The sequence below is a fragment of the Macaca fascicularis genome, chromosome 1, assembly GCF_037993035.2.
Source record: "Macaca fascicularis isolate 582-1 chromosome 1, T2T-MFA8v1.1".
Lineage (NCBI taxonomy): Eukaryota > Metazoa > Chordata > Mammalia > Primates > Cercopithecidae > Macaca > Macaca fascicularis.
Window position 1 is genome coordinate 226,525,783 of NC_088375.1, and position 26,396 is coordinate 226,552,178.

General features: G+C 52.8%; 1 protein-coding gene across 3 annotated transcripts; it reads right to left on the reverse strand.

Moving 5' to 3' along the window:
• SLC45A1 (solute carrier family 45 member 1) lies at positions 1–26,198 on the reverse strand. 3 transcript variants are annotated; one of them, XM_074021300.1, is made up of 9 exons: positions 26,126–26,198; positions 19,680–20,100; positions 19,051–19,102; positions 18,359–18,583; positions 13,198–13,925; positions 8,115–8,268; positions 5,644–5,820; positions 3,944–4,149; positions 1–434 (listed from the first exon to the last, which is right to left on the reverse strand). In XM_074021300.1, exons 4-9 carry the CDS (start codon positions 18,465–18,467, stop codon positions 168–170), a joined length of 1,641 nt encoding a protein of 546 aa, XP_073877401.1. In that variant the 5' UTR covers positions 18,468–18,583; positions 19,051–19,102; positions 19,680–20,100; positions 26,126–26,198; the 3' UTR covers positions 1–167. The 3 variants fall into 3 exon arrangements, with proteins under 3 accessions (XP_073877401.1, XP_005544935.2, XP_045243587.1); XM_005544878.3 differs by having other exon boundaries at positions 19,010–19,102; XM_045387652.1 differs by lacking the exon at positions 19,051–19,102.
• Between the last annotated feature and the right edge of the window lie 198 nt (positions 26,199–26,396).

Here is a 26,396-nt window from a genome sequence, read left to right on the forward strand (position 1 = left end):
TGCCTAGAAACCGCAGGCTTTGCGGCTGTCGTTTATTATTTTATCACATATTTACATTCCAGTAGGCAGCCTGTCCCCCTGTCCACCAAGGTCCTTTGGTCCTCACTGGTCGGCCTGCTGCAGACCCCCAGGTGCAGGCGCGTGTGCAGAGTCGAGGCTCCGCGATGTCAGACATTCAGCAGGAGAGGCCGGTGCTCCTCGTCGGCAGCATCGCTGGGAGGAATTTCATAAATGACAAACAGGGAGGAGTACAGGCAGCCCAGGAAGGACACGAGGCTGGAGAAGTACATCACTCCGTTGGCGCTGCCCACGGCCGAGGTCAGGGGCCCCAGGACCAGGGAGACCAGAATCTGGGCCAGGAAGTATTGGCAGCTCAGCAGAGAGATGTCCACGCCCATGCCCCGCCGGGTGCCGTCCGCACTGGACCCTGCAAACTGACCCAGAGGAAGAAACGTGTCAGCGAGACCCATCGCAGCCGGCACGAGGTGACCGAGCTCCATGTGTCCTGCGAGCCCAGGAAGCCTGAGCGGCCACGCACAGCGGCCTCACATTTTCCAGTGCCGACATGCACAGGGAGTTCAGCCAAGAGTTTAACAATGTTTGTGTTTGGAGAGATGACGACAATGAAAAGAATCCGTGACTAATGGGGCAGATGAGGTGGCCGGAGACACTTTCCCCCTCAGCACTTGAGCTCTTCCCCGTCCTCTCACCCAAAGAAAACCCAACCTGCACAGCCAGGCGGCCACTCCACTCCCGCCATCCCATCCTTCACCTTCGTCCGGGATGGGACCCGCCCAACACCACTCCCCACAAAGTCCTCTGCACATGACGCCCTTTGGTCCTCTGTCTGAGGCTCCGAGGTCCTCGTGGCCTCCAGCTTGGACGCGTCACTCACTCTCCCTTCCCTGCATGCCACGCTGGGAGACAGTGGCTGAGAGTGTGGTCTGTGCAGAGCGACAGTGGGGAGCCGTGGCATGGATTTCCGTCACTCAGCTCCCCCAGCACCAGCCGGTCTGCAAGGTGCTGGGTGAGTGGGCATTGCTGTGACTTGGGAGCCTGGGCCTCCCCTGCGGCTTCCCTGTGCCAATTCTACCCCCATCAGAAGGGCTGTGCTCAGGGCCAGCCCAGCTGAACGTGTCAGACTCCAAACTCCCTAAAACAAATCAGGCCCAGGCCTAGGGGAGGCAACTGAGGCATGAGATTAAAAGGGAGAGAGAGAAACTCAGTAATCCAGGTCACATTTCCTTCCTTCCTTCCTTCTTTCCTTCCTTCCTTCCTTCCTTCCTTCCTTCCTTCCTTCCTTCCTTCCTTCCTTCCTTCCTTCCTTCCTTCCTTCCTCCCTCCCTCCCTCCCTCCCTCCCTTCCTTCCTTCCTTCTTCTTTTTCTTTATTGAGACAGGGTCTCGCTCTGTTGCCCAAGCTGGAGTGCAGTGGCACAATCTCAGCCCACTGCAGCCTCAGCCTCCTGGGCTCAGGTGATCCTCCCACCTCAGCCTCCTGAATAGCTGGGACTACAGGTGCATGCCACCACGTCTGGCTAATTTTTAATTTTTTTTTTTAAGAGATGGGTCTGACTATGTTGCCCAGGCTGTGCAGGTAATATTTCAATGCAGCATTTTAAAATTTCAAAGTCACTGCAAAAGAAAATTATGGTGGGAACATTATGTGACCATAAAAAGGAATGAGGCCCTGATCCAGGAAACAGCATGGATGGAGCTCGAAGCCTACAGCTGCGCCACAGATGCCAGGCACAAGAGACCATGGATTGCCTGACTCCATCACAGGAGACGTCCCAAATAGGCAAGTCCATGGGGACAGGAAGTAGGTTAGTGGTCACCTAGGCCTGGTAGAGTGGGAGGGTCAGAGGGGTGACAGCTGACAGATTTTTCCTGGGCTGACAAAACTGTTCTGAAATTGACGGTGGTGACGGTTGTACAACTCTGCGTGTGCCGAAACCACCGAACGGTGCACGTCACACGCTATTAGATGGTGCACGATATCTCAGTACAGCTGTTAAAAGTCTATGCTGAGCAAAATATCAACAAAAATTTAAGGCACTTTATTTATTTATTTAGTTATTTATTTGAGACGGAGTCTCGCTCTGTCCCCTGGCTGGAGTGCAGTGGCGCGATCTCGGCTCACTGCAAGCTCCGCTTCCCAGGTTCTCGCCATTCTTCTGCCTCAGCCTCCCGAGTAGCTGGGACTACAGGCACCCGCCACCACACCTGGCTAATTTTTTGTATTTTTTAGTAGAGACGGGGTTTCACTGTGTTAGCCAGGACGGTCTCGACCTCCTGACCTCGTGATCCACCTGTCTCGATCTCCCAAAGTGCTGGGATTACAGGCGTGAGTCACCGCACCTGGCCTGTTTATTTATTTACGCAGCCTCTGTCACCCAGGCTGGAGTGCAGTCGCGCAATCTTGGCTCACTGCAACCTCCGCCTCCTGGGTTCAAGCGATTCTCCTGCTTCAGTCTCCTGAGTAGCTGGGATTATGGGCACGGGCCACCACGCCCCGCTAATTTTTGTATTTTTAGTAAACACGGTTTCGTCATGTTGGCCAGACTGATCTTGAACTCCTGACCTCAAGTGATCCACCTGCCTCGGCCTCCCCAAGTGCTGGGATTACAGGCATGAGCTACTGCACTCGGCCTTTTAAGGCACTTTTAAATGCCATTTTTCTTTTTGCCTCAGATTCCAATATGGGGTGGCTCAGCACTGTTATTGATCCTCTCTTTTTTTTTTTTTTGAAAGTATTACTATCTTTATTATGGCATGCAGTAGTATTTTATACATTAGGTCATTTTATAGTAAAAACATTTATGTACAACTGTAGAGAAACTGCTGCACAGATAGCTCCAACTTGAATTAGAAACTATTTTCTCTGTAGAAAATAGTAAAAATTATAACATTTACCAACCTAGCCCAATGAGTTCATTTAAACAAAATAGTAGCTAAATATATTATATGTTTATAAATACAGGTTGAATTCTGGGATCCAGGAGAAACTTGAGTTTCATTGATTGAAACAGCCACGTTTTAAGTTATGTGAAGTGAAATTTCATTTTTTTTTTTTTTTTGAGACAGAGTCTTGCTCTGTTGGCCAGGCTGGAGTGCAGTGGCACAATCTTGGCTCACTGCGACCTCCACCTCCAGGGTTCACGCCGTTCTCCAGCTTCAGCCTCCTGAGTAGCTGGAACTACAGATGCCCGCCACAACGCCTGGCTAATTTTTTGTATTTTTAGTAGAGACCAGCCTGACCAACATGGTGAAACCCCGTCTCTACTAAAAATATAAAAAATTAGCTGGGCATGGTGGCACCTGCCTGTAATTCCAGCTACTTGGGAGGCTGAGGCAGGCGGATCGCTTGAACCCAGGAGGCGGAGGTTGCACTGAGCCGAGATCGTGCCATTGCACTCCAGCCTGGGCGACAGAGCGAGACTCCATCTCAAAAAAAAAAAAAAAAAAAAGGAAAAGAAAAATTGATGTTTTTGTTCTGCATGGTTTTTTGGCAAAAATTCTGATTTTTAAAAATACTGTATTAACATGTTATTGATCTGGATTGCTGAGTTTTCTGAGCTTCACTGCCTCCCCATAAGCCCCACCCTGAATGACTGGGACAGGCGTCAACAGGAGACCCCGTGACCTGACAAAGGAGCAGGAAGGGGCAGCCTCCCATTCCGTGCATCCCTGCAAAGGACAGAGCCCAACCCAGAGCCTGGGTGAGCTGGAGGCTTGTGCTAAGGAAGCAGTGAGGGGATTACAGGCAGGTGCACACCCCAGGCTCAGAAGGGCCCCCCTTGGTTGAATGCGCTGCCATTGCTGTCTTGACAGTCATCACTGTGCACCCGGCTCTGCGGATTGTGCCGCTGGTCCTGGGGGACAGTTCTCAGGAGGGGCTTTTCCAAGAAGCGGACCCGAAGCAAGACAAGGGAGAGCACCTACCTTCTTACTCTGGTAGTAATCGCAGAGCAGCGAGTAGGGCAAGGTGCACAGGGTGGAAAATAAAACCCCGTAGGTTATGCAGAGCGACAGGACCACGTAGAGATTCCTGGAGAGGGTGGCGAGCCCCGTCCCCAGGCCGAAGGCGAGATAGGCGATGAAGTAGAGGGTGCGGACGCTGAGGAACTCCTCCAGCTTCTCCAGGATCGCTGCGGGCCACAGAGAGGGTGAGCGGTGCCACACGGCCAGAGCCTCCGGGGACTCAGCTTCCAGCGCTACCTCCCCGCGGCTGACCTGAAGCTAGCAGTGGTGGGACCTGGCTTGGCAGGCCACTTGCCCCAGACCAGAAAGTACTTCCTGGGGCACCCAGGGGAGCTGAGAGACCGCCCCAGTAACTCTGGTGGGAGCCCAGGACACGGCTGTCTGGCTGGATGGCAGGACCGGGGTGTCCTGTTCACACCGGCTCGGGTCAGGTCCCCCAGGGCTTCTGCCGGTGGAGGGATCTTGGGGTTGTGACACCAAAAAGGCTCAAGGACTGAGGGTCTCGAGCTAAACCTCTGTGTTCTTGTGTAATTATGGGCACAACAGCAGCCCATCCCGTCGTCGGCCACCATCTTTACACCCCCAAGAGGACGCGACAGCATGGATATCAGCAACGGGGCTCCCTAGAATCGATAAAATGGGGCCAGTTCCCCATGCCCAAGGCCACACGGCTATGGGGGAACCCAACACCCAAGGTGACGCCCCGTGGACTCGCAAGTGAGATCTGACAAATTTCTTCTTGCCGCAGCCCCTCAGTGACCCTCTGCTTTGGGGCTCGAACCCATGAAGATGGGGGCAACTAAAATAAAGCAGTTGGCAGATTATGGCTTGAAGGCAAAGTCCAACCTGCAGACTAGTTTTGTAAATTTAAAAAAAAATTAATTTAAAAAATCTAAAAGAGATGAATATTTTGTGACATGTGAAAATCACATTAAATTCATATTTCAGTGAACACAGTGCAGTTTTACTGGCACACGGCACACCCATTCGGTTTCCCCTGTCTGTGGCTTTCAGTGAGGGGCTGCAACAGAGACCGCTGGGCCGGCAAAGCTGGAAATACCAACTCTGTGGCCTTTTGCAGAAAAAGTATGTGGACCTCTGGGATAAAATTTGCCCGGTGCACGCTACCAGCCAGGCCCCATGGGGCTGGCACCTCGGCTTCACCCTGGTGTGAACTCAGCACCATGCTCCAAGGGTACCCCAGACAGAGAACCTCAAAGTCATCTGGGCCCCTGGCCCCTGCCCACTCCCATGTTCCACGATCACTCACCCCTGCCCCCACCTCCCTGGGGACAGGTTGCTCCCTGAATCAAAGTGGGAAGGAGCTGGGCGCTGGCAGACAGTACGCTGCCTGGGAATGGCCTCAGGTTCCCCCTGGGCCCCCACTTCACCCTCGCTACGGCCTGCGGGTATAGTCAGGTTCTGACAAGCACCCGTGCCCCTTAGGCCACCAGCTCTCAGAGGCCTGAGGCCCACAAGCTCCATTTCTTCAGTCCGGCTCCCCCAGGCTCAGTGCCCTGCAGCGGGGAAAGACAGTGGCGCCCCCCAAATTGGGATGTAGTGTCTGCAATCGTAAGGACATGAACCTGCCTTCACTTCACATGCTCCAGGGACCCAACCAAAGCCCTCACTGCCGTGCCAGCCTGGCTGGCGGCGGGTACCTGAGTAGAAGGCTGCACTGAAGGCGTAGATGCACATGCCCCAGCAGCCCATGGTCACGCCGCTGTTGTACTTCTGATACGCCTCGGACGTGTGTGGGGCCTTGGGGTCCCCCTGAAACACCACCTCGCCCATGAAGTCCGTGTAGAAGAGCAACATCCCCTCGAATGAGAGCCACCCTGGAAGAAAGAAAGGGGTTCATGACCTCGGGGGCAAAGGCCAGCACTCTGCCCTTTCTGTAACCAACACGTATCTACTGGTTATAAAAGCAAGGAGCGATTAAAACTGTGTTTGTTTCTGATATGGTTTGGCCGTGTCCCCACCCAAATCTCATCTCTAACTGTAGCTCCCGTAATCCCTGTGTGTCACGGGAGGGACCTGGTGGGAGGTAACGGGATCATGGCGGTTCCCATGCTGTTCTCATGGTTGTGAATACGTCCCATGACACCTTGGTTTTATAAATGGCAGTTCCCTGCACACGCCCCCTTGCCTGCCGCCATGTAAGATGTGCCTTTGTGCCTCCTTTGCCTTCTGCCGTGATTGTGAGGCCTCCCCAGTCATGTGGAACTGTGAGTCCATTAAACCTCTTTTTCTTTATAAATTACCCAGTTTTGGGTATGTCTTTATTAACAGTGTGAGAACAGACTAACAGAGTTTCCTTACAATTTTTTTTTTATTTTAAAACACCATATATTTCTATAAACATGAGGCAAGGGTAGCAGTGGAGGTGCTCCAGCTACCTCGGCAATACAGGGGAGGGGGTCCATTCAATTGGGAGAAATCCACCAGGAAGCACAGGCATGGATGTGCTGGCAGATGTGCTTAGCACTCCATTCCTTGAACCATGGGAATTCCGTCTTTGGTAGAGGAAGGTGGTATTTATAGGCCCTCTCGAACCATAATGAATTATCATCTATAATGTTCTATGCCATCGAGAATTATTAAACAGACTCGTTTTGATGGCAGCAGAATATTTCACAGTGTGGGTGCACCCTGATATATTTAACCCTTCCCCAACTGTTTGACACCTCTATCCCCGATCACAGACTGTGGCTGTCCTAAGCCATGCTGTGATCAGTACCTTGCATATATATTCTGAATATAGTTTTTGATTACGGGCTTGCATGGAATACTGAGTAAGGTCACAGGGGAAAAAGGTAGGACCATTTTCAAGATTCTCACCCATTACGAAACTGCCTTCTAGAAGGTCATGTTGATTTATGTCCCACAATATACGAGAGCCTAGATTATCTCAAATTCTTTTTTCTTTTCTTTTTTTTTTTTGTTTTTTGTTTTTTTTGAGATGGAGTCTCGCTCTGTCGCCCAGGCTGGAGTGCAGTGGCGCGATCTCGGCTCACTGCAAGCTCCGTCTCCTGGGTTTACGCCATTCTCCTGCCTCAGCCTTCTGAGTAGCTGGGACTACAGGCGCCCGCCACCGCGCCCGGCTAATTTTTTGTATTTTTAGTAGAGATGGGATTTCACCGTGGTCTCGATCTCCTGACCTTGTGATCCGCCCACCTTGGCCTCCCAAAGTGCTGGGATTACAGGCGGGAGCCACCGCGCCCGGCCAAATTCTTTTTTCTTTTCTTTTCTTTTCTTTCTTTCTTTTTTTTTTCTTTCTTTCTTTTTTTTTTTTTTTTTTTTTGAGGTGGAGTCTTGCTCTGTCACCAGGCTGGCTGGAGTGCAGTGGTGCCATCTCGGCTCACTGCAATCTCCACCTTCTGGGTTCAAGCAATTCTCCTGTCTCAGCCTCCCAAGTAGCTGGAACTACAGGCACTCGCCACCACGCCCGGCTAATTTTTGTATTTTTAGTAGAGACGGGGTTTCACCATGGTGGCCAGGATGGTCTTGATCGTCTCACCTCGTGGTTCACCAGCCTTGGCCTCCCAAAGTGCTGGGATAACAGGCGTGAGCCACTGTGCCCAGCCTCAAATTCTGAATCATGTTCAAATGTTCAACCACTCAACAGCGAAAAGAGACTAAATGGAATGAAATGCAAGTTGGTGCTTTTCATTCGTCATTCAAAGGCCAGCCGTGTGAATTTACGAATGGCAATAGACATGGGCAGGCAGGTGTGGGGTCTGTGCTTGAAGACAGAGCAAGACAAAGCTGGAAGGTGGGAAGGTGGGAAGGTGGGAAGGTGTGGGTCCATCATTTCACTGTGGAGTTGTCCAAAGGGCTTCAGGTAATAAGAATTTTGGCCCTGTGGAGACCCAGGTGTCGGATCCAGAGTGAGCTATGTGGCTCTCAATGGTGACACCTGGTTTAGTTTGGGGCTGTCCAGGGCAGGCACCCCGGAGAAAAGCCCTCCAGGGCAGCCACCGCACCCCAGGCCTGCCCTTGGTGCTGCTGTAGGGGGCTGGTGAACATAGAAAAGTTCTGGGAAGGGAGGCTCAGGGACATCCTGGGAGGCCAGTGGGGCGAGAGCCCTGAGCAGGACCGGGACTACGGGGAGGCTTGGCCGGGAGCTCACCCAGGAAGTGGTTGACGCAGAGGGTGCGCAGTGCCTTGGGCATGTTGCAGATGGTGGAGCAGAGGCGGCCCACGGACAGAGGCTGCTCCACAAGCTCGCTGGAGCCCGTCAGCTCGCTCTCGTACTTCACGCCGTTGAGCAGGATGTTGGCGACCTGGGAAGAGCCCACAAACCCCTCATCAGAGCCCCGCACCCCATCAGGCAGCGCAGACTCTGCTCTGCTCAGGGGAATGCGTTCTCGGAAACACCGCACCGGTCTGTCTTCATATCAGACGGCATGAGCCCCGCGTGGACACCAACCTCAGAGGAACGGCTTCAGGGCATCGCTTCCGAGGCCCGGACCAGCTAAGACTAGAATTTCATTTCAGGTGTGCCTACGGTTTGGCCACAGGACACGATCTGTGCCACAGGGAGTGAGATAAGACTTTGCAAAATGCAAAATACATTTGAAATACAAACACGTGGGTCAGTTCAGATCCAAACACTTAGGAAGTCCTTTCTTTTTCATAAGAGAAGGCTGGGAAAGACTTATTTCAAGGTGGCCACCAGGAACATGTGTTCAAAATTCTCTCTGGACAGGTGGAACCTCCACCACACAGAAGACAGGGTGCCCCTGCCCACACGAGCACCTCGGCCCTCGACAGGGGCTCACACAACACACAACAAGCCCCACGGTCAACAGGATGGAAACTGGTGCGAGGGGCTTTGATTTCTTTCCGGGGCTCAAGAACAACATTCCATGGACATCTTCACTAGGTTTGCAAACTCCTCCTGGAATGAGAAGGTTTCATTCCAAGTAGCCCTGCTTGGGTTTGGGGTACAGACTCCAGTCAGGGGAACTTGTCATTTTGTTGTTGTTGTTGTTGTTTTAGAGACAGAGTCTTGCTCTGTCGCCCAGGCTGGAGTGCAGTGGTACAGTCATGGCTTACTGCAGCCTCAGCCTCCTGGGCTCAAGTGATCCTCCTACCTCAGCCTACTGAGTAGCTGGGACTACAGGCGTGCACCACCACGCCTGGCTAATTTTAAAAAAATTGTTACGGAGATGAGGTCTCACTATGTCGCCCAGGCTGGTCTCAAACTCCTGGCCTCAAGTGATCCTCCCTCCTACCTCGGGGAACTAGTCGTTTTTGAATTTAGACGTTTGAGAGCAAAGAGGCGCTGCTGCCTCGCTCCACTGGGGTGTCTGTGGTGCGGTCGGCCTTGGACACTCCCGGTGGGAAAGGAAGCGGAGAGGCCGCAGTGCCGGCTCCCAGGACACCCACATCAGCAGAGCGCGTCCCCCACGCCTGCGGAGGAACAGCGCTGCAGTTCCGCCTCTGTCTCCCTTGAGCCTGGATGTGTTTATATTTAGCTCATGATTTTTACTTTCCTCAAAGCACTGATGCATAAATTACACTCTACGGAGAAAGGAAACGGAAAAAAGGGATGAAGATGAGATTTTCTTTTTCTTTTTTTTTTTTTTTTGAGATGGAGTCTTGCTCTGTTGCCCAGGCTGGAGTGCAGCCGTGTGATTTCAGCTCACTGCAAGCTCTGCCTCCCGGGTTCACGCCATTCTCCTGCCTCAGCCTCCCCAGCAGCTGGGAGTACAGGCTCCCGCCACCACGCCGGGCCAAGTTATTTTTGCATTTTTAGTAGAAACAGGGTTTCACCGTATTATCCAGGATGGTCTCCATCTCCTGACCTCATGATCCACCCACCAAGTGCTGGGATTACAGGCATGAGCCACCATGTCTGGCCCGAGATTTTCAACCACACCTAAAGAACTGAATCTAAAGCCAGTCTGAACTTTTTGAAACAGTCTGGGATGATCCAGTGTTGACAAAGGCAAGATAAATTACCCCGGCATCATCCACAACGAGGCTGGCGGTGCCCTCGACCTGAGCAATTAGAAAACCTCTTTCCGGCCGGGCGCTGTGGGGTGGCTCAAGCCTGTAATCCCAGCACTTTGGGAGGCCGAGACGGGCGGATCACGAGGTCAGGAGATCGAGACCATCCTGGCTAACACGGTGAAACCCCATCTCTACTAAAAAATACAAAAAACTAGCCGGGCGATGTGGCAGGCACCTGTAGTCCCAGCTACTCGGGAGGCTGAGGCAGGAGAATGACGTGAACCCGGGAGGCAGAGCTTGCAGTGAGCTGAGATCCGGCCACTGCACTCCAGCCTGGGCGACAGAGCGAGACTCCATCTCAAAAAAAAAAAAAAAAAGAAAACCTCTTTCCTTTCCTTTCCTTCATAAGGATGGGCTTTCCTGGCTCTCCAGTGATTCCCAGTTCCTCAAGCCCTTTCCAGACAAGAGCTGTCTGTGTCCTTGGTGCCACCAGGAGCCTCAGTAGATGTCCCTGTGAGGCCTGCGCACGCCTAGGCAGCGACCTTCCTCGTGCTGAGACTACGCAGGCGTGAAGACACCCCGGCCACACACACCAGAGAAAAGCAAACGAAAGGCACCATCCTGCTCACTCCAAGGAGAAAACGGGGCCGGGTGTGGTGGCTCACACCTGAGATCCCAGCTCTTTGAGAAGCCAAGTTGGGAGGACCACTGGAGCCTAGGAGTTCAAGACCAGCTTGGGCCACATAGTGAGACCCCTATCTCTAAAAAAAATAAAAAAATTAGCTGGGTGTGGTGGCACACACCTGTAGTCCCAGCTACTCAGGAGGCTGAGATGGGAGGATCATTCGGGCCTGGGAGATTGAGGCTGCAGTGAGCCGTGATTGCACCACCGTCTTCCAGCCCCGGCAACAGAGACCCTGTCTCAAAACAAAACCAAACAAGGCCAGGCTCGGTGGCTCACACCTGTAATTCCAGCACTTTGGGAGGCCAAGGCAGGTGGATCGCTTGAGCCCAGGAGCTCAAGACCAACCTGGGCAACATGGTAAGAGCCCATCTCTCTATATTTTTAAAAAGTACGTAAAAACCAAAACAAGACAAAATAATCAAAAAAGAAAAAAGAAAAGAAAGGTAGAGGAGAGGAGAGGGGGAAGGGAAGGGAAGGGGAGGGGAGGAGAGGAGAGGAGAGGGGAGGGGAGGAGAGGAGAGGAGAGGAGAGGAGAGGAGAGGAGAGGAGAGGAGAGGAGAGGAAAGGAAAGGGGGAAGGGAAGGGGAGGGGAGGGGAGGGGAGGAGAGGAGAGGAGAGGAAAGGAAAGGAAAGGAGAGGAAAGGGGGAAGGGGAGGGGAGGGGAGGGGAGGAGAGGGGAGGAGAGGAGAGAAGAGGAAAGGAAAGGAAAGGAGAGGAAAGGGGGAAGGGGAGGGGAGGGGAGGAGAGGAGAGGAGAGGAGAGGGGAGGGGAGAGGAGAGGAGAGGAGAGGGGAGGGGAGGGGAGAGGAGAGGAGAGGAAAATAAAGGAAAGGAGAGGAGAGGAAAGGAGAGGAGAAGAGAGGAGAGGAGAGGAGAGGAGAGGAAAATGAACAGTGCAAGCCCCATTTCCAGTTAACCTCCGACTAAATCAGGGAAGTCATCTAGGCAGAGACAGGACATGTTAACCCCTGAGGGGGAAATGAACTGAGGACCGGGTCCCATTTAAACCCAATGGGACAGGGCCAGGCAGAGCAGGGTCTACTTCATTTAGGAGACACGGCCCACGTGCCTCTGTGGCCAGGTGAGGTGTCTCCTGGGCCAGGTCTCTGGGCTGCTCGGCTTTTCCAGCTGCCTCCCTGGAGGGACCAGGCAAATGACACTCGGCTTTGTAGGACCCGGAACACCACATTCCTCCTGAAATGCACTCTCCTCCTGCAACGCCCGCTGGGGTGGGCAGGCCAGTAACTTTTATGTCTACTTTAAATAACAGAATAACCTTTCTTTACTTAAAGACCATGGATTCTGGCTGGCTGTGGTGGCTCACGCCTGTAATCCCAGTACTTTGAGAGGCCAAGGTGGGCGGATCACTTGAGGCCGGGAGTTCAAGACCAGCCTGGCCAACATGGCGAAACCCCATCTCTACTAAAAATACAAAATTAGCTGGGCGTGGTGGCGGGCGCCTGTAGTCCCAGCTACTCGGGAGGCTGAAGCAGGAGAATCCTTCGAACCCAGGAGGTGGAGGTTGCAGTGAGCCGAGATCATGCCTCTGCACTCCAGCCTGGGCGACAGAGCAAGACTGTGTCTCCAAAAAAAAAAAAATCAGCCCATGAAACCCCACAGATCAGTTGGTGGTCTTGCAGCTCATCTGACCTATAGAAAATACAACTCAAACAGCTTTCTGGAAGGTTCTTGGCCTTCACGGAAGATGGCACTGCCCTGGAGATTCCCATTTGTACAGCCTCCAGGAGTGAACCGATGTCAGGCACCAGAAGGGATGATCCCAGACCTGCAGGTTCACTGTCAGGGAAGACTTGGATGTGTTGGCACGGGATTCCCACTGCCAAAATGGGCTGGAGCCCGGACGTCTAGGGAGAAATACCAGGAACAAGTGGGGTGCACACCATGCCTGTAAGAAACTCACTGGCAGGACAAGCCCGGCCTGAATTACGTTTGGGCAAACATAAGTGTTTAAAAGAGTTATCACTGTCGCTCCCAGCCAGGATTTTAAACCACCTGATACCTAACAAATGCTCTGAACTCACTCACTCATAGGTGGACTCAGGGCCAGAACTTGTTCACTAACATGCAGGGGAAGACGTCATGTTTCTGAGGCTTGTCTTTTTTTTTTTTTCTGAGACAGGGTCTTGCTCTGTCACCCAGGCTGGAGTGCAGTGGTGCAGTCATGGCTCCCTACAGCTTCAACCCCCTGGGCTCAAGCCATCCTTTCTTCAGCCTCCAGAGTAGTTAGGACCACACATGTGTGCCCCACACCCCGGCTACTTTTTGTATTTTTAGTAGAGATGGGGTTTCGCCATATTGCCCAGGCTGATCTCAAACTCCTGAGTTCAAGCGATCCTCTTGCCTCAGCCTCCTAAAGTGCTGGGACTACAGACGTGAGCCACCGCGCCTGGCCTCTAAGGCTTTTCTCTTTAGGCCAAAGCGCTTGACAATACCTCCATGACAGCCGGGAATTTCTTCCTGGATGGACTCTCCCTGTTCGTCATGTAACTGACCAGGGGGACCCCCGACGCTGCCCTCTGAGCCCTGGCTCCCCCGACATTTGCTGTTACCTGCTGACTGAAGGTCACATTCCTTCTCCTGCTAGTTTCGGGACCCCCTCCTCCGGCCGTGTCCGGGATGGCCAAGGTTTGGGGTCTCTTCAGAATCCCTGACGATCTCGGCTTAGAGGTGTCCAAGGAGCCCACCCTCAGAATGTCCCCGTCAGAGCCGGAGGTCAGGGCACCCTCTCTGCCCTCCAGAAGTCCACGGTCCTGGCGGTAGAAGCCATCGGGGGCCCGGGGGAAACTGACGCTGATGGGCGGCCTGGGGACACTGCCGGGGATGGCCAGGTAGCTGTCGTGGCCGCCCGTGAAGCAGTCAATGAGGACGCTGTCTATGTTGGCGGTGCCGAAGGATGAGGCGAACTCGCTGATGCCCGTCAGGGAGCTGTCCCTGCTGATGAAGCTGCCGTACTTGGGTGTGAGGGGGCTGGGTGGGGAGATGGGGCTGGAGAAGTTGGTGGCCACGTGCGACGGGAGGGTGTCACCCGGGCCTTCCTCTGGCAGGACAGGTGGGGATGGGGGCAGCGGGAGGCTGGGGCTCTTCATAGCTGCCCGCTTCTCACCCGGCGGCCGCAGCGGCCTCTCAGGGATGCTGACCAGGGTCAGGACGGTGGTGACGCTCAGGGTGACCGCGGTGAAGAGATAAATGACACGGAGCTGCCCCCCCAGGGCCCTCCCAAAGCCAGTTTTATCCCAGTGGATTCCGCCGACCACGTATCCGAAGCCTCCTCCGAGACCTGGGGAAAGAGACAGGGTTTGAGTTCCCTCCTGCGGGAGGAGAAGGCCCAAGCGTGGTGGCTCCGTTTCTTAGAAGGACATGAAGGTAGCCAAGGCCATTCCAGGGACGTGGGCACAGTACTCGTCCCACCTAAACCCCAACGAAATGGGACAGGATTCCCAGGGCGGGCCCCTCGAGGAGGTCTCCCTCCTGTCCTGCACGGCCACCTGCAGGGCCCTTCCTGGCGCGACCCCCAGCGGCAGCACAGTGACCACCTGCCCACATCCCCTTCCACTTCCTGCCTGTTCCACTTTCCCCGTAACCTTTCAGGCCCCTGGAGCAAATGCTGACACGGGACGCATCCTCCCTCCAAGGCCCCCTCCAGCTCAGGGCCGACCCCATCACCCACACACAGCCGACCGCACGTGTGCACGTGGGTGTTTGTCCCCGTGCATGGAACACCATGAGGAGAGTCACCCCTTCTGGTGACCACAGACGGGTCCCGCCTCCCCACACCCTGGCGGGCAGCTCTCTGGTCTCTGAGCCATCAGCCCACAGCAGAAAAGTAGGGATTGGATCACTGCTGTTCCTGCTGTTCTCGCTCCACACCTCGGGGCACTGGCCAGCCCAGCCCTGGCCACAGAGCACGGCAAGAAACTGTGGGCGATGCCGTGGGGGCCCAGCCAACAGCAGCGGGCGGATTTACCTCCAGACACCGCGGCTTCTTCCAGCTCGGCTCTGTGCTTCAATGGCAAAAGCCAGGGAAGCCACAGGGGCTCCACCCCAGCCAGCTGCGCGCCCACGACACCCACCCCATCAGGGATCCGGTGTTTTGTTTTGTTTTATTGTGAGTTGAGCCACATTTTGAGTCTGTCTAGTGTTGAGAGGAGAGAGGGTTCTCTCGGTTTACCGCTGCTGGTGAGGAGGAACCTGCCTGCTACCAGCATGGGATTTTTGGTTTGGGGAAGACTTGGCCACATGAGGGGTTTACCTTTCAAATAAGAACTTCTACGGACAGGCCTGGGCTTCGGACACTCCCAGCTCAGCCTTCCACACATACCCAAGGGTGGCATGGCTGTGGATCTCATTATTTCGAGGTTTCACTGCAGATCTTCCTTCCTTTGTCCCCGATGGGCCTTTTCATTTCACTCGCATGCCCATTTAAAAGCCCCAGTCCCGTCGCTTCTCTGCCTCTGTTGTTCTAGACTTGGGAGTCTTTCTGCCTCCCCACTGCCCCCTGGGCGTTTTATTATTCTTGACTTCCCACGCTCATGATTCTAATTACCTTCCCTCCTCCCCTCCTGAAAGACATCGTTGCTGTTCATGACCCTTATCCAAGGTCAGATTTCAGATAAACTTTATCTTTTATCTCTTTATTTTTTTGAGACGGAGTTTCACTCTTGTTGCCCAGGTTGGAGCGCAGTGACGCCATCTCGGCTCACTGCCACCTCCTCTTCCTGGGCTCAAGCGATTCTCCTGCCTCAGCCTCCCAAGTAGCTGGGATTACAGGCATGCGCCACCAGGCCCGGCTAATTTTTCTATGTTTAGTAGAGGTGGGGTTTCACCGTGTTGGCCAAGCTGGTCTCGAACTCCTGACCTCAGGTGATCTGCCCGCCTCGGCCTCCCAGAGTGCTGGGATAACAGGCATGAGCCACCACACCCGGCCCAGATGAACTTTGTTACTAATTTTCTTGAATGATCGAAGTGGTGCATTCTCATAGACGGGCGTAAGGTAAAAACCAATGTCCCTCTTCCACTCTGCCAAGCCCAGCACTCGCCCAGCATGGCCCCTTTAGAGGTTCCCTCGCCCACAGCAGCGCATGTGTGGAAACAGGGAGAGAAGCAGCAACATTTTCCAGGAGAGGCGACCCAGGCTTGGGGAGACCGAGCCATTTGCTCAGTGTGGACTTTCAGCTTCCAGAACCCGAGCCCCCAACCACCGGGTGACCCAGCCTCTTCATTCGGGTCCTGTATGGGTCTCATTAAGCCTTTCCCTTGATTTTTAAACATCGTTCCAATATCTATTGCTTTTTCAAGACTAGTCAAGTGCAGCAGTGAGGGCTGGGGAAAGAGTGGAGGAAGGAGTTCCGTCTGTAACTGACTGTGAGCCATCAATCAAGACAACTCGCTACCTTCAGCCCAGCCAATTGCTATTTTATTTGTTTTTTATTTTATTTTTTACTTTATTTATTTTGAGATGGAGTTTCACTCTGTCGCTCAGGCTGGAGTGCGTGGCGCAATCTCGGCTCACTGCAACCTCCACCTCCTGGGTTCAAGCGATTCTCCTGCCTCAGCCTCCCGAGTGGCTGGGACTACAGGTACGCAACACATACCTGGCTAATTTTTTGTATTTTTAGTAGAGATGGGGTTTTGCCATGTTGGCCAGGCTGGTCTTGAACTCCTGACCTCAAGTGATCCACCCAGTTGAGCCTCTCAAAGTGCTGGGGTTACAGGCATAAGCCACCATGCCCAGCCCCAGTTGCTATTTTAAATGGAATTTTTTTCTTCCATTTTATTCTGCAACAAGGCAAATATTTTATATAGAAAAGCTAGAGTTATTTATTTATTTAATTTTATGTTTTTAGAGATGTGGTCCCACTATTCCCCCAAGCTGGTTTCAAACTCCTGAACTCACGCAATTCTCTTGGCTTCGCCTCCCAAGGTGTTGAGATTAGGCCACTGCACCCAACCAGTATTGACTTTTATACAGCACATTGATAACTAAGCATCATACTGAACTCCTGCACTGCTTTGCAGCCAATTCCCTTGAAGTTTCCGTACGTGCAGCCCCAGAGACCAGTGGGGCTGACCTCGCTCCTTCTGTTTGTGTCTCCCTAATTGGCAGTGGTTCTGTGGGACGGGTGCAGTCTTGCCTCATTCCTGGCTTTGATGGTAACATTTCTCCTGTTTTGCCACTGAGCATGCCACAGGTGTGTATATATACACACATCCACGCATGGTATGTATAACACGTGTGGCCATGCACACACACTCGATCCTCATTCTCTGTAGATTCTGTATTTGTGAATTCACCTCCTCACTACCATTTAGTGAGGTAAACCCAGAACCAGACCTCACGGTGCTCTCACCATCATTCAAGGATTTGCACACAACAGCACATCGCCTGCACTTCCAAGGGCGCATGGTCCAGCTGAGGCCCCGCAGGGCTGAGCTCTGCTTTCTTGTCTCCACACTCACACTGGAAACAAGAGTTGGTGTGTGTGTGTTTGTTTGTTTGTTTGTTTTTTGAGACGGGGTCTCGCTTTGTTGCCCAGGCTGGAGTGCAGTGGCATGATCTCGGCTCACTGCAACCTCTGCCTCCCGGGTTCAAGCGATTCTCCCGCCTCAGCCTCCCGAGTAGCTGGGACTACAGGCAAGCGCCACCACGCCCAGCTGATTTTTTGTATTTTTAGTAGAGATGGCGTTTCTCCATGGTGGTCAGGCTGGTCTCGAACTCCCGACCTCAGGTGATCTGCCCACCTCAGCCTCCCAAAGTGCTGGGATTACAGGTGTGAGCCACCGCACCTGGCCAAAGCAAGAGTTTTTTTGTGTGGTCTATTTAGTGCCACCTTTTTTACATTTTTATGTTTTCTGTTGGTGTTTCACTGTTTAAATGGCCTCCAAGCTGCCTGACGTTCCCAAGTGCAAGAAGGCCGGACGCACCTCGTGCAGAAAATGCGTGCAACAGTGATGCTTCGTTCAGGCGTGAGTTGCAGCGCTGTTGGCCGTCAATTCAACATTAATCAGCCAAAGGCATAGATGAAATAAGGGGTTTTAAACAGAAACTCATACAAGGTTATGCGTTGATCCATTGATGAAAATGTTGTGACTGGAGGCTCACAGGAACCTAACCCTGTATTGTTCCTAGGAGCGAGACTCGGTGTTTGCTAATTCAGGGTTTGTGGTGACTTTGTAGAACATAACTACCTCAAACAATGAGAATCCATGAATAGAAACATTTGGATTTATAGACCTATAATTGGTGTTTATGTGTCAACAGCATAGGTTGTGGTTGATGGGTGTTGTATGAGATACGTATCTTCTTTTTTTTTTTATGAGAGAGAGTCTCACTCTGTCACCCAGCTCCCAGGTTCACGCCATTCTCCTGCCTCAGCCTCCCGAGAAGCTGGGCCTACAGGCACCCGCCACCATGCCCGACTAATTATTTTTTGTATTTTTAGTAGAGACGGGTTTCACCATCTTAGCCAGGAAGGTCTCGATCTTCTGACCTCGTGATCCACCCGTCTCGGCCTCCCAAAGTGCTGGGATTACAGGCTTGAGCCACCACGCCCGGCCAAGATATGTATTTTCAATCACTTCAGTGTTTCTCTATATATTGGAATTCTCCCAGCTTCTTTGTTAAATCATGGAGTGAGGAAGGGCCTCAAAAGCCACATGTCTGAAGCCTGCAGCCCTGCAGACCCAGCCTCGGCCCTGCTGAGGGAGACTCACCTGCCAGGAGGGCGTGGATATTCAGGCCTCGGTCCTGGTCCGCGGGGCTGCACACGTCCATCATGTAGGCGTGGCTGGGGTTGTCTGCTGAGTCGGCACTAAAGTCCATCAGCACCACCCCGCACACGGTGAGCAGCAGGCCCCACTTGTGGTTGCCGGTCACGTCAGCCAGGGCGATGCCAATGTCCCGGCCATTCAGCAAGAGTGAGAGGCCCAGCAGTGCCCCTGGACACAGAGAAACAAAGTCACCCCAAGAAAATGCAGACCAGCTCTTTCCCCCGCAGCTCACAACTTATGTCTAGAATCTTTAGGACCCAAGAATTTTTAAAACTTAAACCTCAAGCACAGCCTGGTGGAAAAGTCACCTGCAAACTCACCATATATTTTGCACTTGGATGGGGGTTTTTATTTCATTAAGCAGAGAAGAAATGAGATGAACTTTATCAACTCATTTTTAAAAATGATCAAAGGATCTATTCTCACAGTTAACTCAGGTCAGGTTACCGGGCACTCCCTGCCTCACGCCAGTGTGGGTCCAGAGCTATCTGGGTAACTACTATGGTCAATGTTCTTTTAAATTTTCCTAAAAGGAGGCAGTTGGGGCCTTTTTTTTTTTCCTCTCCATTTTATTTCCATGCCAAAACAACAGACCTATAGCCAGGACAAGAATGAAAGGGCGTCTCCTTCCAAACCTTGAGGTACACCGGTCACTCCAAGCACCCAACAGAGGCTGCAGTAGGAATCCTGAAACAGAGCAGGCCAGTGGTCATTGCTGGGGTCCGCCGGGGTCCCCACGGCACATGGGGACATCGAATCAGCCTCCACATTCCTGAAGTGGCTGCTCTCAAACACCCCCAGTGCATCAAAAGAATAAGATGATGAAACAGAGTCAGTGACAAAACCCTCAACTCGGAAACCAAAGCTAACTCTTGGGATCGCTCGGCATCTCCTTAAATCCTCCACTTTGTACCCTAAGGCCCTAAGCAGCCACGACTTTCCTTGGGAATCCAAGAAATCTCAGGACCTTCCAGGCCCACATGTCACCAAGTGCTATGACTTGGACCCTCTGACAAGGAGAGCCTGGCATGAGATGGTGTCAGCCCTTGAGGACTGCTAAATCCCTGTTCTATTGTCTGGTTTTGATAAGGAACTTAAAATCTGGGATATGACCGGCAGTACCTATGCTCCCCACAGTCCCAGACTAATGAGGGGAACTTAACTCTTGATCCTCCCTTCTCCCCTAAGGACCCTCAAGCTGCTGCAATGAGGCTTCTGGAAGCTTCCAGAGGTCCTCCACCATCAGGGAGGAGCTGGGGCTCACCGAGGATGGGGCTGATGAACCACACCAGGCTGTAGAGCTGGTCAGGCAGGCCCATCTGCAGGAGCACTGGGGTCACGTACGCCGTCTCCATGGCGTAGCTGAACTCGATGCCAAAGAGGATGCAGCCGTTGAAAAGCAGCTCCCGGAAGGACCTCTGGGGGTGCAGGTCCCCGAAATCCACCAGCTCAAGCGGGCATGGGGTGTTGGGGGGCGGGGGTGGGGAGGGACGAATGCACTTCCTCCTCTTGGGGTGTCGTTTGAAGTTGTTGGCCCGGTGACTGAGGTGTCGTGTCACGGACCCCGAGTAGCCCGTGACCTGGGACCTCCAGAAGTCCTGTGGGGCCACGCTGGGGAAGAAGGCATCTCCCGGTGGGGTGCTGCTGGCTGCGGGGATCATCGTGGCGAGGGCTGGTGGGCGTCCCTGCGAGGAAAGCCCGTGGGGGGAGGCCACAGTTACTTCTGCCTGGGTAGTCCTCCCCCGACATTTGAGTTCACACTGCAGAATTTAGAGTCAAACACCGTCCCCCAACAGCAGAGCCCACTGCTCACGGTTGATGCTCTGGGCCTCACTTTCCCACCTGCAGCTCCTCTGCCCCAGGAGGCCGAAGCCCAGTGCCTTCCCTACTCAGAGAGAGGACCCCCGCCCTGCAGGTCCCCACCTCAAACTCAAAGGGACCATCCCCCAAACAGAGGCTCGGTCGGGACTGTCCTGAGGAAGTGAGAGCCTCTCAGCTTCTCTCAGGCCTCCAAGGACACCAGGGCTATTTTAGGACCTGCGGCCCATTTCCAGGGCTAATTTTTTCCTTCCCTGAAGGTCCCAGGGGACCAGAGAGGAAGAGAGACCGGGCATGGTTAGGAACCACCCCCAGGCACCCCGAGTGCTTCCTTGCGGTGCAGGGACAGCTCCTCTCTCCCCGGATAGTCATAGTCAGTCCCCTCTACTCCCTAACGCTTGTGTTCCCTCCTTCGCAGTAGGCCAGGGGACCCTCCCTAAAGGCAGCTGAATGGGCTTAACACGAGCCTCTTTCCTTTAGCACCCACTGACAAGTGAGTTTTAGTCCAGTGGGGAGAATTGAGGCTTTGACAGTATTCAAAAATGCTTTCTTTAAAGAAATAAGCCGAACTCTGGAATCCTGTAGTCACAGACAACACGCGAATGCAGAGGGACAGAACCAGGGAGAGCTGAGAAACAGATCCCCACCCCCCAGCTTCAACTTACTTTTTAAGCATTTTCACAATGCCCATGACCTAGGTAAGGAGTGAGCAAGTTCAAGGCCTTCCCAGAGAGACACCCCTCCACTCCCATCCTCCCCTGTCCTCTGCCCAGCTGGGGTTTGCAACCTGCACCACTTAGGCACCGGCTCCAAAGCGTCGAACTGTTTTTCACCCATTTGAAAGTAAACTAGATTATTAATATTAACAGAATGGATTCTAATATGTTAGCTTGTGTGTTTCAGCCAATGTCCACTTTTATAAGCACAAGGAGAGGAAAGCTGCTCAGATCAGAGGGGAAGAGACAGACACCAACACAATGGCGGGGGCGGGGGGTCCCAGGATTCTCTCAGACACAGCCCACCCCACCTGCTCCACAAAAAAGCAACAGACTAAATTCCCTTTGAAGTCCTTCCTGAGACATAGGCCCCCAAACTGGGACAACTTTCCCAACATTGATTTCTGATGATGGCCCTTGTCATTGGCCAAGATAAATATCACAGGCTTTCTCTCAAAATTAGTTTCAAGCTTCAAAAGGAAGGCTCTTCTTTTTCTGACATGAACTTACCATACAGCTTTCCATCACACTATCACTAGACAATAAATTATTTATGAATCACTCTGAACTTCCTCACTCCGGATTTGTATCTAAAACTCTTCCACCACCCTACCCACTCAGAGATTGTGTTTCTTCTCTTTGGAAGACACCAATGGTGAAAATGATTGGATCTAGAGACATCCCAGCAGGATAAAGAACACTGTGTTAATCCAATGACTCATCCATCCATCCATCTACCCACCCACCTATCCATGCATCCATCCACTCACCCACTCATCTATCCATCCACCCATCCATCCATCCATCCATCCACCCATCCATCCATCCATCCATCCACCCATCCATCCATCCACCCACCCACCCACCCATCCATCCATCCATCCATCCACCCATCCATCTATCCACCCATCCATCTTTCCACCCATCCATCCATCCATCCACCCATCTGTCCATCCACCCATCTGTCCATCCATCCACCCATCCATCCATCCACCCACCCACGCACTCATCCATCCATCCATCTGCCCACTCATCCATTCATCCATCCACCCATCCATCCATCCACCCACCCACTCATCCACCCATCCATCCATATATCTACCCACCCATCTATCCATCCATCCATCTATCCATCCACCCATCCATCCATCCACCCATCCACCCATCCATCCATCCACCCACCCATCCATCCACCCACCCACTCATCCATCCATTCACCCATCCATCCACCCACCCACCCATCCATCCACCTATCCATCCACCCACTCATCCATCCATCCACCCACCTACCCACCCATCCATCCATGTATTATCAACCCACCCACCTACCCATCTATGCATGTACCTATCGACACACCCATCCATCCATCCACCCGCCCACTCATCCATCCATCCATCCATCCACTCATCCACCCATCCAGTCACCCACCCATCCATGTATCCATCCACCCACCAACCCATCCATCCATCTATCCATCCATCCATCCATCCACCCATTCATCTACCACCCACTCTTCCACCCACTCACCCAGCCATCCATTCATCCATCTTTCCACTCAGTCATCTACCCATCCATCCTTCCACACATCCTCTCTTCTATTCATCTATTCATTTGTCTATCCAAAAACCATCCACACATCCACCTACCTATTCTTCCACCCACTCCTCTATCCATCCTTCCATTCACCCATCTACCTATCCTCCCTTCCAAACATTTACTCATCTACCCACCTACCCAGCCTCTAATTCAGCTGAGTATTGAGTACCAAGACACTGAGGTGATAGAGATAAAAGAAAGACACAGTTCTTGTCCTCGAGTTAGGTGAAAAGGTGGAGGAAAGGGCCTTCCTGGGTGGTGGAATCATTGGGTAAAAGAGAGAGATGAGTAACAGTTGGGCCCAGTGGGGGTGGGGTGAGAGATGAAGCCCTCAGAAAGGTCTTAGCTAATCACGGAGGGCCTTGAAGCCTTGCTAAGAGATGGATTTTATTCCAAGGTGACAGGGAGTGACATAGCAGAGACAGAGTCTCCTGTCACTTCTATAAAGGACTTATCCTGTGGCCTTGGAAAATACCACGCTTTCCTGTAGGAAGAGAACAGATGAACCTAAGAACTATGTAGACAAGTAATACTTCATTTGAAATAGAATTCATTTATAAGGAGTAAATCAAGATTAACATGTTTAAAAAGCTAATCTTATTTATGTTCCTCACTGGCGTAGCTCAAGCACTTCTGCATGGTAAAACCTGCCGGTTGGCAGGTCTTCCTTCCAAAAACCCAAGTAGCATTTAGCATCCCCTGGAGCTTCATTCATCAAAAGCACAGAAATAGAGCGCCAGCTCCAACCCCGTGTAAGACCATCTCCTTCCGAGTCGGGGGTGAGACCCAGCACAGGTGAGGTGGACAGTTGGATTGGACTCTGCCCGATTGTCACAGACCCACGTATGCCCTCAGTGGCCAACTCCCTTTCCATCCCTGTGCCCAGCCTCTTCCCACCTTCAGGCACACAGACATATCTCCTGCTCTTTCTGATCAGCATTTTAACCATAATGTGAACTTAAGTGCATTAGAAAGCTTCCCTTTAAATTTGGAACGAAGAACTGTGGCCTAATTTGGAAAAATTTCAGCTTTAAACAGCATATGGCAGAAGTGTGTGTGTGTGTGTGTGTGTGTGTGTGTGTGTGTATAGAGAGAGAAACAGAGAGAGAGAGTGAGAGAGAGAGACAGACAGACAGTCTCCGTCTATCTAGCCCAGGCTGGAGTACAGTCATCATGGCTCAGTGCAGCCTCAACCTCCCTGGGCTCAGGTGATCCTCTCACCTCAGCCTCCCAAATAGCTGGAACTACAGGTGCACACCACCACACCACGCTAATTCTTGTATTTTTTTTTTTTTTTTGTAGAGACGGGGTTTTGCCATGTTGCCCAGGCTGGCCTCAAACTCCTGGGCTCAAGGGATCCGCCTGCCTTGGCTTCCCAAACTGTTGGAATTACAGGCATGAGCCACCATGCCCAGCCCCTGAAGTGTCTTTTTGAAAAGAGGAGCCTCTTCGACCTTATTTAAAGTGGACTACGTAGATGGCCCACTTCTCTACCTGCAAGAGGATAACTCTACTGCCACCTCCGCCACACCCCACTGCAGCCTGTCCCAGCAGAAGGGAGAGCCTCGCACACTCAATGAACTTCTCTCTAGCATCTGAACCAGAATTAAACCTAGTTTAATTCTGGCTGGGAAAGTCTTTACTAAGGATTCATCTTCAAATCTGGGGATCAGCATTACCATTTTTATTAAAACTACATTTAGTAAAAGTTGTTCACAAATGTTTATTCTAAGAAGAATTTTAGAAATTCATTTTTGAGGCCAGGCACAGTGGCTCATGCCTGTAATGCCAGTACTTTGGGAGGCCGATGTGGGCAGATCACCTGAGCTCAGGAGTTCGAGACCAGCATGGCCAACATGGAGAAACCCCGTTTCTACTAAAAATACAAAAAATTAGCTGGGCATGGTGGTGGGTGCCTGTAATCCCAGCTACTCCGGAGGCTGAGGCAGAAGAATTGCTTGAACCCAGGAGGTGAAGGTTGTAGTAAGCCGAGATTGTGCCACTGCACTCCAGTCTGGGCAACAGAGTGAGACTCTGTCTCAAAAAAAAAAAAAAAAAAAAAATCATTTTTTAATGTTTCCATAAAAATGGGTGAAAGTGGAAATTAAGATCATAAAATCTGATTTTAATACACAAATGCAAACATTCGCCAGACCATCTTTACTGCACCATATGACCATTTACTCGGTCAAAAGGAAATGCACTCATCTCCCTGGACCCCCCAAAGGTTATACAGGGGCCCACTATGCTTCTGGAGTACAGGGGATGTTTAAAGTAACAGATCCCTCCAACTGTGTTGTGGGAAGTTTAAGCGGCAAATGAATAATAAAAGTAATCAGTGTCCATGTAGTTTGAATGCTTGCAACGATCCTACTACGAGCCAAAACCATTTCCTCATTTCTTTCTTCTCTTTATGAAAATGGGTTCCCGCCACGGGGTTGCCTTGGGCCACTTCCCTTCCTCAGGCTTATTTACTTATTTATTTATTTGGTACGAGTCTCACTCTATCACCCAGGCTACAGAGCAGTGGTGCAATATGGGCTCACTGCAAACTCCACCTCCCAGGTTCAAGCAATTCTCCTGCCTCAACCTCCCAAGTAGCTGGGATTACAGGCATGCGCCACCACGCCCGGCTAATTTTGTTTTTTCAGTAGAGATGGGGTTTCCCCATGTTGGCCAGGCTGGTCTAGAACTCCTGACCTCAGGTGATCCACCCGCCTCGGCCTTCCAAAGTGCTGGGATTACAGGCATGAGCCGCCGAGCCCAGCCCCTCACGCTTCTTTCTACCCATTCTCAAAATTCTTCAGTGAGGTCCTCCCGGACCAGGAAGGGGCTCTGCGGACTTGGGAGGGTGCACTTAATAGGCTAGTTACTGAATCGCGGCCGTTTCCCACTTTGCATCTCCGGCAGCTTGACCCCTACTCCAGGGCCAACTTTTCCCAAAAGCCCAGGCCAGGTGCAGCCTGAACGTGGCTTTCTCCGCACCTGACTCTGCTTCCCTGTAAGAGCTGAAAAACATGCAAGGCTGTCACTCTAGAAATAATTGGAGAAGTTGCTTATTGTCGAGGGCAGAAGGAGCTGAACGGCTTCCATCTCAGAGCGTTCCCCTCGGTGCTGACTCGCTAGGGAAAGGGGAGTCCTTGGTGCCCTCGCTAAGTAACCCTGGGATGCTGAGGGGCGTTGCCAGGCCCCTGGTCAACAAGAGGGCTCAGCCCCAGGCAAGACGTGAGCCGGGAGCGGATGACACCTGCCCAGGTGACCAGGGACCAGGCCTCCAGCTCAAGGAGCGCATCAGGAGCTGGGGCCAAGGCCGGGGTTTCTTCCCCTTGCCAGCAAGGATGAGAGCACCTGCCATCGGCCGGCACCTTCCCCCGGACCCGAGGCTCCTGCCCTCGGAGGGGCGAGACGGAGGAGCTCCGTGGACTCTGCAATTCATGAGACTTCCACGAGGAACAAAGGTCTCCGTGCCGGCCTCGGGTCCCGATCTCGGCGCCCTGACTACCCCGGGGCCCAGGGCGCGGCGCTCCGGCAGGCACCGAGCCAGGGAGCGGGCGGAGGGCGCGGAGGAGACGGTGGTACCTGTGGGTGGAGACGGCAGGCATCCCTGTCCCCGCTGGGCTGCTGCCTGCCCGGCCGCGGTCCCGGCTGCTGCAGCATCACCCGGGGCGGGGCGCTGACGTCATGGCCGCAGCCTCTGCATCCGCGCGGGGTTCGGAGCCTTAAAGCGGCGCCGCGCCCGGGGCCCCGCGGACGGGAGGGGAGCCCGGCGTCCTCCTGGGTCCTTCGCGCGGGAGGCCCGTCCCGGTGTTTCGCGCACGACGGCGCGGTCTCCAGGGTCTGCCAGGATCCC

Coding starts and splice junctions, on each gene's coding strand:
- SLC45A1 (XM_005544878.3), bottom strand. CDS start 20,076: ATGATCCCCGCAGCCAGCAGCACCCCACCGGGAGATGCCTTCTTCCCC. Junction 8,269..13,197: donor ATGTGACCTTCAGTCAGCAG/GTAACAGCAAAT, acceptor GGCTCTTCCCAG/GTCGCCAACATCCTGCTCAA. Junction 4,150..5,643: donor CAGTGCAGCCTTCTACTCAG/GTACCCGCCGCC, acceptor TGTGGCCCGCAG/CGATCCTGGAGAAGCTGGAG.